Below are 13,307 nucleotides of genomic sequence, written 5' to 3'. Positions count from 1 at the left end.
GGAGTCGCAGTCGAACCACCCGAGAAAACGGTATTTTCATGGAAAAGACCGCAAGTTCATGGGAAAGGCTGAGAATTCTGCCCGCAAATGACGCACCGCCGCGACGTTGCCACATTTCGACAACAATTGTTCGAGAGCAATTCATGGGTCGCCTTCTTCCTCTCTAAATTGAAATATATGATCAAATATCAATATATACACATTTAGTCTTTAAACTATAAAATATATTTTACATTTGGGAATAGCACTTCATGAGAAAGTAATAACTTCGGTAGTCTTGATCAAACTGATCTTATTCGCGACAGTGGCAACGTTACCATACTAGCACCGGAGCTCATTATGATTTTACTTACGCTTTGTGTTCTATTAACATCAGTTTTAAGTTTCATCGCCTATAAATTTATTTATGTTTTCATTAAATAAAGTATCTTACCCTTCAATTTAAGTGTGGTTGATAAACAGAGCAAGTTCAATAAATTTTTGCCTTATGTTTAACTTTAGTCAATTACCTGGAATTTTAATAAATAACAGTCTCCCGCACATTATTTGTTCTTTAAATATAATTTTAGTTTTCAGACATATGCAACCAGTTATACTCACAACGTCACTTTAAGTGACGCAGGTACCAGGCATATCTACATGATAAAAGATATATTTTCCGTAATTCTGAAACCATTATGTTAGAAATGTTAACAGTAGTTTATTTGCTCCCCAAAATTTCAGACCCAAGTTTACACAAACTTTTCGTCATTAGTTGGAAGTGTATCATTTATCATTAGAAACCTAATACATTACAACTGTATGTAAACAGCAAAAGAATGTTCCGAAAAAATAATAATAATGACATAATTCTACCAATAATACGCTATTTACTAGTTTGTCTTGTTATATTACTACCACTAAGCTGCTTATCTGAGTAAAACGTTTCGACACAGTTGTTTAGCCTCCTGTACTATTTTTTGGAAAGTTTTGCGTTATGCGTAATTTAACCTTGGATATAGTTTCCCCTAGAACCTCTGAAATTTGGTCGACGTGGCAACAGCGCGTCCGGGCAATGAACACCGAACGCAGACCGAATCTGGCGAGCCTTGGCATTGGCAGTGGTCGGCCCGCCCGAGTCGGCCGATAATCGTCGACCCTGATACTGACATTTTAATGGGACACGGCTGTTCTCTTAGTTAATGACACTGATTAGACCAGCAGGAGTTATTATGACTGGCCAGTGTCAAATATCTCGTTACGTTGCGGACGGATCATGTAAGCTGTATTATACGGGGTCCTTTAAAGATACGCGACATGTTTAAGCTTTGAAATTAAATGGGATTGATTTGTATATTTGTACTTGTGATGGTATGGAAAAGAATATTTAGCACACATAGATTTTCTTTGCTAGAACTATATAGATATATTTTGTCGCAATATGAGTTCAGGTCGGATTTTGAATTTTCACCCATATTCTCAAAATAATTCAATAAATTTTCAAAAAGCCATTAGCGGAGCACAAATCGTATAAATGCCCTACGACGCGCATCAGAAAACCCATAGTGGGAAAACAAAATTTCGCTCATGTTTGAAAACTTTCCCATAGTCTTGGTAGACAATGCTAATAGATGTTATTAACCGCCGACAGCGCATGAAAGTACAATAAATTTCACCACAGTTCCGGATTTTATCAAAATCAAACCAATTCCAAATTTTACGAAAACTGAACTAAATCCTTACGGTCACCATTAATCAAAATCATTTTCTGTTCAATAACTCCCCAGAGATGGCCACCATCCCAAAATGTGCGTTTTTCCAAGGAGAAAAATTCGAGAAGTCAATGCGAACATGATTACAGCACCCTTGCGGACGCAGCATGGAGTGTGTTTGAACGTCAACCCGAGTACCCTTCAGGTTATTAACCAGAGACGGATACCTGCCCAGTACGCCAGTAAACTCCAATTTTTGCTTTTGCATTGCATACAGAGTACTATAATCGCTCTCGCAACTCATACTGTCGAGGAGTTTCAGTGCCTGTGTGAAGATCCTGATAGATACAAGCTCCTTACGCTTACGGGCTCTCTGGATTCGAGCGATTGATGCCTATCGACTTCCCCATAGTAGAATCTCGTTGTTTCAGGTTATTGTAAGGTAATCAGCTCAAATTTCGTAGTACTCGCGTATTCTGGGAAACATTCGAAACTAGGATGAAATTTTGGAGTCCCACGAATATTGCTGACGTTTGTTCTGCCAACGGCAACAGACTTTGCTAATGTCGCCTGCTGTGTCTGGAACAGTTTACGGCTGTGGACATGAAGCTCTGCAAATGGCTTCTTACGTCAGATCGAGAGTTGAATAAAATTCAATACTTGGACAGGCACTACAATATATGGTAAGTTAAATTGGTTGTCGATCAGGCTCATCACCCCTTGCGTCATAAGAAGTAATCAAGGAGTTGATTTTCTTTAATTCGCTGTGCTTGATCAGGAACAAGGAGTTGATTTTCTTTAATTCGTGGTGCTTGATCAGAAACAAGGAGTTGATTTTCTTTAATTCGTTGTGCTTGATCAGCAATATTGCACAACGAGTAATATAGATTTCATTAAGTCAGTCCCTTGCGTCAAAAGGATCAGTTAAGTTGATTTTACGAACTTTGTACCTGATAAGAAATATCTCGCATCGAATAACTCCAATACAACACTATAAGACACCATGTGACAACTTAGTAACATTTCGAAAATTGTTCCCGTTTTTCTTCTTAATATTTCAGTTAACAGCCTGTTCCATCGCTAACATTTCGAACATGAACCTTAATGTTAATTAATTATAAATGTTCTAGCTTTTAGCATATTTCTAAAATGCATTTGGGAACCTATTAACATCAACTGTCTGAATACCAAATTAATTATGTGAAAGGTTTGGGGAAAATTTCTTTGTTATGACGTGCCCAGGTTTTTAGAAATTAATCTTGTAGAGACAAGTCCACCGGGCTACCGTCGCGGTAATATCAGAAATGTATGTTACATAAGAGAATGTCCTTGTGGGTACGACTGCTGGCAAGTGTGAGAAGTGGGCAAGTTTTGACTTGTGGAATTTTAATGTTTTAACTCTTGACCTCAACTTCTAAATAGATATATTTCGAAATATGTTGAGAATATTTAATAAAATATAAAAAAACTCTTGATAGTACAAAGTCTGCAAGTGATGTCGCGGAACATACTCTGTATTTAAAGCTTTCCTAACATATTTTTTGCGCTGATATTACAGATATACAATTTGTTGACAAATGGATTCAAAATATGAACTGAATATAAAGGGTGTCTCAAAGTAACACAGGATTTGAATTGTGCGCCATTTTCATTCCGAATAGTTGGCAGCATTGAGCAGGGTCAAATGTAGTAAACACGATGCAATAAGACAAAATGGAGCAGCTATACGACGGATGAGAGAGTGAAATTGTGAAAATTCATTAATAGCACGGAGAGTATGTAGCTGACACTGTGCGCAAATTATGTGGAATTTTCGGTAGAAGGAACGCCCTGAATGAGACAACTGTAACAAGATTATTTACTAAATTTGTACAAACAAGTTCGGTTGTGATGATGGTGGGTAAGAGGAGTGAGAAATTGACAAGATGCGCAGTAATATATCTTATCTATCTCTTCTTACATCTATGTTACTAACTAACCTAATAATAAGATCGAATTAAATTATTAGACACTTAATAACATGGGCTTTAAAAATAACGGTGCTCTTATATTAAAAAATATAACTGCATATCGTAGTATTTTCATAACAAACGAGATTAAATAAAATTAGTGAATATAAAAAGGTAACTATTAACGTCATAACTGACCTAGATGCAAATATGACATTTTAATAGTTAGCGTTATTGCCAAATATTTATAAGCTTTCAGTTAAAGAATTCCTAAACAGTAATGGAATTTTATTCCTGCATCCCAAGTCATCAGGGTACCATAGAGGTACATTATACACACAGTTTGATAACATTTGTTTATCTCGACCGCAGTATAATATACAGAGTATTTCAGTTCCAGTGAATCAAATTTAACCACAAATAGAACTCAATAAATAATTCAGAATTGCCTTGCAAAGCAAGGATCTAAGTCTTCGCCGTTTTCTCTGTACAGAACCATATCGGTCGCTTGTTAAAATCATTTATTTACGAAATCTTTGATATGCTTATAACAAATTGATTCAAATTTGGTGTAGTGTTAACATTTGCACATGTGCAACAGAATTTTTTAACAATGTTCTGAAGTGAAAAGTGTTTATTATTGCAAATGTTTACAATATGTTTGATACGCCACAAGGAATAGGATGCTATAAAGTGAAGCTGCATGGTTGGAATTCGTTCAATGAAATCGAAAAAAATTGTATTTGATTTTTCAATTTTTTTATGGACTTGTGTGAAACACTATAAACCTTTGGGACTTATTTCGCTCTAAAGAAGCAATGAGAATATTGAAAGGCAACAAATCCCCTTTAATTTGGGTTACGGTCGTATATTGGCCAGAGACTTGGCCACAGAGGCGGTATTCGATCACATTTCAGGGCGATTCCGTGAATTCTCGGGGATTGTTGTTCGGTTCGGATACTAACTAAGATTCGTGCTTTTCACTTCCTCTTACCTTTGACAAATAAATATTAGAAACATGAGTGATAATTTCAATTTTTTGGTGCGCTTACAACAAATTTTAGTAATGATCTGAATTGAAAAATAAATTATTATTATATGGTACCTAAATTTTTACAAAATGTAATTATGTCACAAGAATTCTATCAACAAATCAAATTTTCAGGCTTTTTAGACCTGTCATGTAGAACCCACAATAGACCTTTGGGATTTATTTGTTTTTAAATAAGCAAGGACAAACTTCAAGGTATTGAAAGGCAACGAATCCACTTGATTTCGTCTCGTGGACTGACCAGAGATTTTCGCTTTGGTTATTGAAGTACAAGATCCCAGAGTTGACTTTCGATCACAATTCGGGGTGACCCCGCGAATTCTGGGAGGCACCTGTTCAGTTGAAATCCTAACATCAAATCTCTTCGGATTGGGAGATTAATGACTTGACTTCCCCGTCGCGGATTCTGGCTGTTATTTGAGAAGGTAACAATATGTTCAATTTGGACGCAAAAATTCAAAACGTGGGTGATAATTTGGATCAGCAGGATTTTTATTGTAAGTAATTTGTCTTACTAAAAACCTATTTTGTATATTTCAGCTCGCTCCTACACAAGGAGCACAAACTGGTCAAAACACCCTTGTTGGTGCCGTAATCTGTGGCGTTGCTTAAGAAGCAGTCACTTGTTCTGTAGCCGCCGACTGGGATTAGTAAACAATGAATGAGTCCGGACAGGCCCAACGCCACAAAAGTCGCTCTGAGGCGCTAAGTCCGTTAACAATACTCACTGGAGTGCTAAGTTTGTGGGTAAATAGGCCTTTGAAGGGCCGAAATTTGGTAGATGAGGCAGATGAGATAGATAAATATCTGGATAAATGTCAACAATTTGCAACGAGCCGTGTTGTCTCAATTAATACCAGGGTGAGAATGAGAGAAAATAATAGTGTGGTTGTTTGTATAGAACAGAGGTTTGTAAGGACCATTCAAATATTTAGGAAGGGACAACAAATTTTGAACAATTATGAAACGGCAAATATTAGGTAGTAAAATTATTGACTAACAGTATCGAAAAAATTTAACTTGAATAAAGTCGGAAGTAGTATATATTTTTTCATCACTACATTTTACCATTATTTTTCACTACACTAAGAAAACTGGTTTAAGCAATACTTCATGTAAGATGATTTCGTAATATATTTCTCAGCAATGTTGTGGAATACATTTTAATTATGTTTGTGCAAATAAACAATACAATTATTTATTTAATCGATTTTACTTGTATTTAATTTCTCTAGATGTCTTCCATGTCAACTATCCTCTATTATACAGGGTGTTTCTGAAAAAGGTTATTTAGGGACTGATAGATAATTTCAGATACCAGAACATCAATTTGTCATAATTTTTTAAATTGAACTTCTAAGTACCTACATGTTCTTCAAAATCAGCATAATACTACAGACAGATATGTATTTGAGGGTGATAAATATGTTATTGTGATTGGTGTAACTACCTCCTATAGGTCACTGCTACATCCTTACCCAATGACATTTTATTTTATTTGAGGTTAGTTTTTTTACCACATAAGTATGTTTTATATCACAATGTAAAATTTCATTTTACATAAAATTGTTACTTGTTGAAAAGAAACACAATTGATTGTTCAAAAGTCAACCCGCTTCTGTCCCTTTATTTGGAGTATCCGAAAACGATTGGCTTATATTTTCTTTAGATGAAAATAAACCAGTTCCTTAGCTCCTTTCCTTAGTTCTTTTGCTTCCTTAAAAAGTTCGATCTACCAAAATTTCTTCATTTCATTTGTACCAACTAACTAGTTAGTTGTAACAACTAACATGACTTCTTAGGAAAGCAAAATTGTACAAAACTGACTTGATGTAAATCGATTTGTTTTCTTTGAAGAAGGCTACCCTTCAAGTATGGATGATTAATTTCTAAACACCCTGTATATTACGGAGTAGATGCCAGTTAACTTTGAAACAGCTAAAATACCATTTTTTTAATAGTGTGATTTGACCGATTTCAACAAACGCACATTTTTTTGTAAAAACAAGCTTAATAAGGTCTTAGCTGACGGCATCTAGCAGATAGATAGAAACTAATAATACTGACTTATTTACCATCCTCAAAGACTTATATGTAACAAATTTCAATATACTAAATTATTTTCCTTTTGAAAGATATGGATACAATTATATTTTAAAAATCCACTTTTCTCTTCCTGTATCTCAAAAATAGAAGACGATAGCCCTATGTCCCAAGAAAAAAATGTCTTATATTCTTGCTTACTTTTAATATACGTTTACTCTATCTATAGTCTATCCTTAACTGTTTTATTTCTTTTAGGTTGTTAGTTACACTTACCTGTGTTGCTTATAGAAGAGAAACTGATGAAAACATTACTGAAATTGAATAAAAAGTAAACTTGTTAATAAATTGCTTATATCATTTAACTTTCGTTCTGTTGAATGAAAGTTATTGACTAAAATATGTAGCTATTTTGAAAATCTTTTTCGCATAAATTGTTAAAATTGCAATAATTAATTCATTTTAAATACTGGAAAAGAATTTTTATGAAAAATAATATTTTGTGAAATATTATATACAGAATTTAATTAGGTAGTTTTCAAGTTTGTGAAAAAATTGACTAAATGTTTTCGTTTCAGATATTATGTTATTGATTTGCACTTACTGTTCCTAATATCATTTTAGGATAAATTTTGAGTATCATTGCGAAAGATTCAATAAAATATTGAACAAATTTTTCTCTGTGTAAGGCTGAAATAATGGAGCACCCAACAAACAAACCTTAGACACGTAAAATTTTTCTATTTTAATGATACTATTGCGGCAAACATTGACTGACTTTTACATTGAGGCATGAAGAATTGATGATAAGGTCTTTGAAACTTAGTCGAGTCAGTGACCTTGAACTAAAGAATTATCCTTGGCGTTATTTAGGAAAATCCAAGAGCAATGCAGTTGATAGTTCTCTGATTGAATGCACGTTTACCAAATCGATTGACCTTGTCTATAACCACATCTTGTCATAATGCCTTATCGGATGTATATTATATGTATACGTACGTAAATGTTATAATTAAATACGTAGATTTGCGTTGAAAACGTTATTAGCGGTTATTACAAATTACCAACGAAATTGTGATGAAATTATTCATAATAAAATATCGAACTTATCATACATTTTTATAATACATTTTTTTTGTATTCTGTATCCCCTGTGTGCAAAAAATTTAGGATACAGTAGTTGAAATATCGTCAAAACAGAGATTTTCGGTCCTAAACGTCAATAAATATTTAGTAACAAATGGCATTACATCAGTTTTGAAAAAAATTATGCATAGAAATATTTATAATTGGATCTAAGAAGATGAGTTTGATGATAATGGTTAGAAGACGAAACATTACATGAAAGATTTTACCAAAAATACAAATGGAGGAGCGAAAATGAAATATTTTGCATTATTCCCAAGCTACACTGAAAAAAAGTATTTGGATCAAAAGATCCACTTCTTATTTGTGGAAGGGCGAAATGGGCGGTGACTATTAGACGCCTTCATTATAGCCATCTTTCTCTATCGCACGGATTTTTATGACTTACCTTATCGCTCTCACGTAACGGCCGATGAACCATGGGGACTTTCCGACCCTGTATAAACGTACGGTACCTTAAAATCAAATGTTGTACATTTGAATAAATATTTTTTTGTGTGTGTAGTGAAGATATTTTCAATGTCTTCGAGATATTATTATTCATTGCACAACCTTTTCCGTAATAACTCGATCCTTAACGGTGTTAGATAATTTTATAGCTCTAATTTGAAACACCCTATATATAAACTGTGTTTTATTAAATCTCAGTTTATTAATTATAACCTTTATATCAAACCACTGTGGTAATCCCAAACGGATATTAAATGAATTTCCTTGTGAAGAAATTTATAACAGTCTTAAACCAACGAAAATGTACTTATACTTTCATCAGGTACCTTCAAAATCTAAAATTGAAGACAACATAGTAAATTTACAGCGCTTGACCTTGAAATCAAGTCAATTTCATAATTTAAGCACGTTACAGGTATATTCCTCCTTACAAACGAAACTATCAAAAATGTGTTGTACTCTGGTATCACAATTTTAAATTTGGGAGATTTTAAACGAAATTGTAATTAATATTTAAACTCTCTTTAAATCAAGAATATGTAACAGGTTAATATTCCGATTTCTGTCCTTACACTATCTAGATTAATACTAAATAATTAATTCCGGTCCGTGTGTGAGTGTATGTTCGAAGGTCAATACTCTACTAATATAGATATACCAGTTTTCGTATTATTCATTGTCGATTAATATTCATAAAAATAAATTTAATTGTAAGTTGAGGCATATGTAGTCACTTTTCCTAGTTTCTACACCACGTTTGCTTCTTTTGCTGTAAATGCAAGATGCCTGTATTAGACGGGACAGAAAAATTTATTTTCTGAATTTATTAATTTAATTATAATCATCAGTGAAAGAAGTTTAAGGTATAAAATAAACCTAGTTGGAAATCAAACACCAATCTAGCATATTTTTTAATATGTAATACATATTATTTTGTGGTGTTTATTCATTCATTAATTTATTGTTGTATTTTATGTACTAATTTCTTGTCGACCACATTTTTCCTCATTTTAATATAGGAAATGTTTATAGAATTGTAGTTAGGAAAATATACTCACACTCGAAAATGAGACTTTTTTCGAAAAACATAAGTGGGTAGTAATTTGTAAAAAATTGAAAGATGTATCTGAAAATATCATTATTGTTACCGTAAACCAGTGGCGTATTATTTTATTTAGAAATATATGCCTACGAAACCTGTATCTCCGCCACTGGAGCATCTAAATTTTAGAAAAACTCCTCAGATTTTGGACAATGTTTACATAAATACATGTGCCCAATTTCAAATTATTTTTTAAATTATTTAAAAAAATTTAAAATATTTTTTGAAATTCAACACCCTGTATCTTTTTAACGAAATGTGCTAGATAAAAACTTTATAGGAAAGGCTCTTCTTAAAATGTACCAAAGAATGCGAGGTTTCATTTTTGACCACAATTTTTGCGAATAACCCTGTATACCTCAAAAGACTATTAAGATATCAGAAACCATGAAATCTACCGTCCCCTTGAAAAGGGTATATTTTCCTTAACATAAATATAGCAGATAAAAGTTCTTGTGTGTTAATGAAATAGTTTTTAACAAATACTATTTATATTTGACACTGTATTAGAGTTGGGGTTTATTTATTTACTTACTTACATCTTTTCTGTTCGTAAACTTTTTGGACAAAATATTTTTTGAGCAATGTAGCACTCTTTGTTTCAAAAGTGGGTGGTCCAGGAGCAAATGTTCATAGAAGAAGTTATTCTAAAATTTGCAAGAGAATTTTATCATTTTCTTACATTACGTTTTGCATTTTCGTTACATAAAATTAGGAAGATTACTGTTGAATAATTCATTCGATCAATTTCTTAAATACTAATAAAATTGCAAATTATAAATAAACTGTGCACCGTGGACACATTAGATATATTTATAAATATATCTAATAAAAAACAATCAAATGTACCTGCAATAACCAGGGAATTTGTTCGTGCTAAGACAAAATTTTATTTTTAGATTATTATGCGGATCCTATTATATCATCAATAATATGGAATACATTACTAAAACGGGATGCTGTGAGATGAAAGTATAAGCCATTAAATAAATGTGATGTGTTCGATGATTGTTCCTATTAGCAGCTACTCAAACTGAAAATTAAGTAGGTTTGTGAAAAAATATTGCACTTTATACAAAATAAAATCAAAAAACACTAAGAATGATTCGTACATTTCGGAAAGCTGAAAAGAAAAATAAATGTACTTTTATAAATTTCAACTGATGCTGATGAAGAGTTTTTATCATCGTTAAAAAGACACAGGGTGTTAAACTTAAAAAATATATTTTTGATTTTTTTAAACAATTTAAAAACTAGTAAGTAAAATTCTATTCGTAATTTTATGATCTACGTAGATTTTATAGAAACATGTTTTGTATTGTATATTAATGTATCGTTTGTTTAATACAAAATTGAATAGTTTTGATCAAATGATTCTATATAACTTATTTTAAGAATATATTTGGATATAAATATGTCTTAGTAATAAACAATATTTTGTTTCAAACTCACAAAACACCTAGTCAACAGCTAGGATCGTTTGTAATTTTAACTAACCAGACATAGATCGGTTTGGGACTTATTGATGGTCCTCATCAATATGTCGTTAACCGATCCAGCTACTTTATTTTCGTTAGTCACAAGAAAACATAAGTTTGATTATAATATACTACATTTGTCTTGAATAATTCCTACATTACTACTAAATTTTAAATATACATATATATTTTAAGGAAATGGTAGTTTTGAAACAAATATGTTTGCAGCTTATGATGAACTTTAAAAGATATTGCAGCTAAAGTCCGAGATAATAAATTTCAAAACTATAAAAGATTTGAATTAAATTATATATATTTACAAATAATATAAATTCTAAGGAAAATTATAGATTACAGCAAATATTTCACATAGTTTGACGAAAGTATATACATTTGAATAGAATAAAAAACATATACGGCAAATAATTCCAATTAAAATATATGCTCATTTGATCCAAATACTTTTTTTCAGTGTAGGGCAATTTATATTGTGCATAAAATGGGTAGCCAGTGAACTACGTCGCTAGAAACAGCAAAAATGAAAAAATAGAAATTTTCTTAAAATGGCATGGACAATATGTCCAATGGTGTGAAATACGTCACTGTTTATACAGGGTGTTTAAAACATACCACTGTCTTAAATTTTTATCAACATGGATCAAAAAATAGTTAACATCAGCTAAATTTCAATCAGATTACTAAAGTTTAAAAGAACTTTGACATCCTATATCTCAGAACCTATATAAAGATGGTCTTTTTGATTTAATTTTGGATAACAAAAATCTAGCCGTAAGTTTTTTTAAACTAAGGACTGAGAGGTGTTAAAGAAAATTTATAAGCATTTTGCGTTATGCCAGGTGACTATAAATAATTCTAAACAAAATATTATGCCACTTCATAAATAACGGTCAATTTTTTGATCGTCCTGACAGGCCGTTCCGTTCGAGGGGTCTATATTCGGCAATTTTCGAAAAATAGAATTTCCCTTACAGAAAAGATAACAGTGGTTTTAAAGCTTTTATGGCTTTGCACCTTTGTCAATGGCGATACTCTGAGACATTCCGCAGTGGCCTCTGTAACTGTTCTAATGATTCCAAACGTTTCGTCGTACTTCACTACCGACATCTTCAGTGGTGACTCTGCAAATGCCGTAGCAGATGTAGAACCAACAAGAACTTAAGGCTTCTAATAGCGGATACGACCCCATAGAGCCTAAGCCTAAGAACAACAAGTGTAGGTCACAGCTAAGGCTAAGGAAGTTAAATAAGGCCTGACAGATTTAAAAATTATGAAAATTGTATTAATTTACTATAATTTTTGTACAGCAATAAATAAAAAACTAAAATGTACCTATTTTTATTAATTTCATAAACCTTGCAAAGAAAATATTGACTTATCTATGAACGTATACCTATGTTGACTTGCATATATTTATTTGCTCATATTTATGCTTCTAAAAAGTTTAAATACATTAAAATTAAAAAAAAATGTTTGTGTTAAGTTAATGGAATTTGAATCACTACTTCAAAGTGACATTAGTTATGACCGTAAAAAGTAAGAGTAAAGTTTGTTCTACGTTTGTTTGCAGTAGACGTAGCTTGAACAACGTAATAATTATTGCTCAGATGTTCATATAATATCTTCGCCTAAGGTTACAAATGAAGAGATGATGATTAATAGTGATCTTCTCCGACGCAATATGTCGACATTATAAACTTTTCTAAATCATCCTGTTTAATGTCTGATAACCCAATATAATTCCAGAAGTCAATGCATATTTGTTATTTGAAAATATTGAGTATATGTCTAGGTAGATATAAACGAGGAAAAGTCATAAAAAACAAGAAATGTTTAATAACATTATTACAAGAAGGTTTATAAAAATTTATTTATTTTTTAAACAATCCTTACAACATCTCTTGGTCTATCGATACAGAAGCTTATAAATGGTTCTTGATGCACTTTTTAACCAATTTTGAAAAGTCCGAATTTGGACAGTACGATGGATATACCAACTCCCCAGACAGGTGGTCAATGTCGATAGATATGACAAAAAAATTCTATAAGCCTTATTATAAAAGCATTATAAATAATTTCTATTGTTTAATGAGATTGCCTCGTAGCTTTGTAACGTACCTGATATTTGTTAATGTAAATATTTTGATCATATATGGGGTATTGTTAAATTTTATTTTTTAAATTTAATATTTATTTCTTAATATCAGTGGGTAAAAATATTGACCAAGTTGTGCTTTGGTAAATAAGACTAAGTTTGACAAGGCGTTTCTAGTTGGATGTAATTAAGTCGTCGGAAACCGAGTAATTTAGTAATTATTAATTTCCTAATTTGTATGTCGATAATTTGGAAGGTTTTGAAAACGGTTAATATTTCGGATT

The 13,307-nt window shown here is 32.0% G+C and overlaps 1 protein-coding gene across 1 annotated transcript in view; it reads left to right on the top strand.

Moving 5' to 3' along the window:
• Positions 1-12,090, top strand: part of LOC111693166 — a 139,470-nt gene extending 127,380 nt beyond the window's left edge. The window contains exon 4 of the mRNA XM_023457359.1: positions 11,903-12,090. Coding sequence (XP_023313127.1) covers positions 11,903-12,090 — 188 coding nt within the window. The remainder of the gene's footprint in view (positions 1-11,902) is intronic.
• Positions 12,091-13,307: the final 1,217 nt, after the last annotated feature.

This window comes from Anoplophora glabripennis, unplaced genomic scaffold (assembly GCF_000390285.2).
Source record: "Anoplophora glabripennis isolate ALB-LARVAE unplaced genomic scaffold, Agla_2.0 scaffold64, whole genome shotgun sequence".
NCBI classification, from domain to species: Eukaryota; Metazoa; Arthropoda; class Insecta; order Coleoptera; family Cerambycidae; genus Anoplophora; species Anoplophora glabripennis.
The sequence above is the reverse complement of the archived record's forward strand: the minus strand, read 5'-3'. Positions and strand labels throughout refer to the sequence as shown.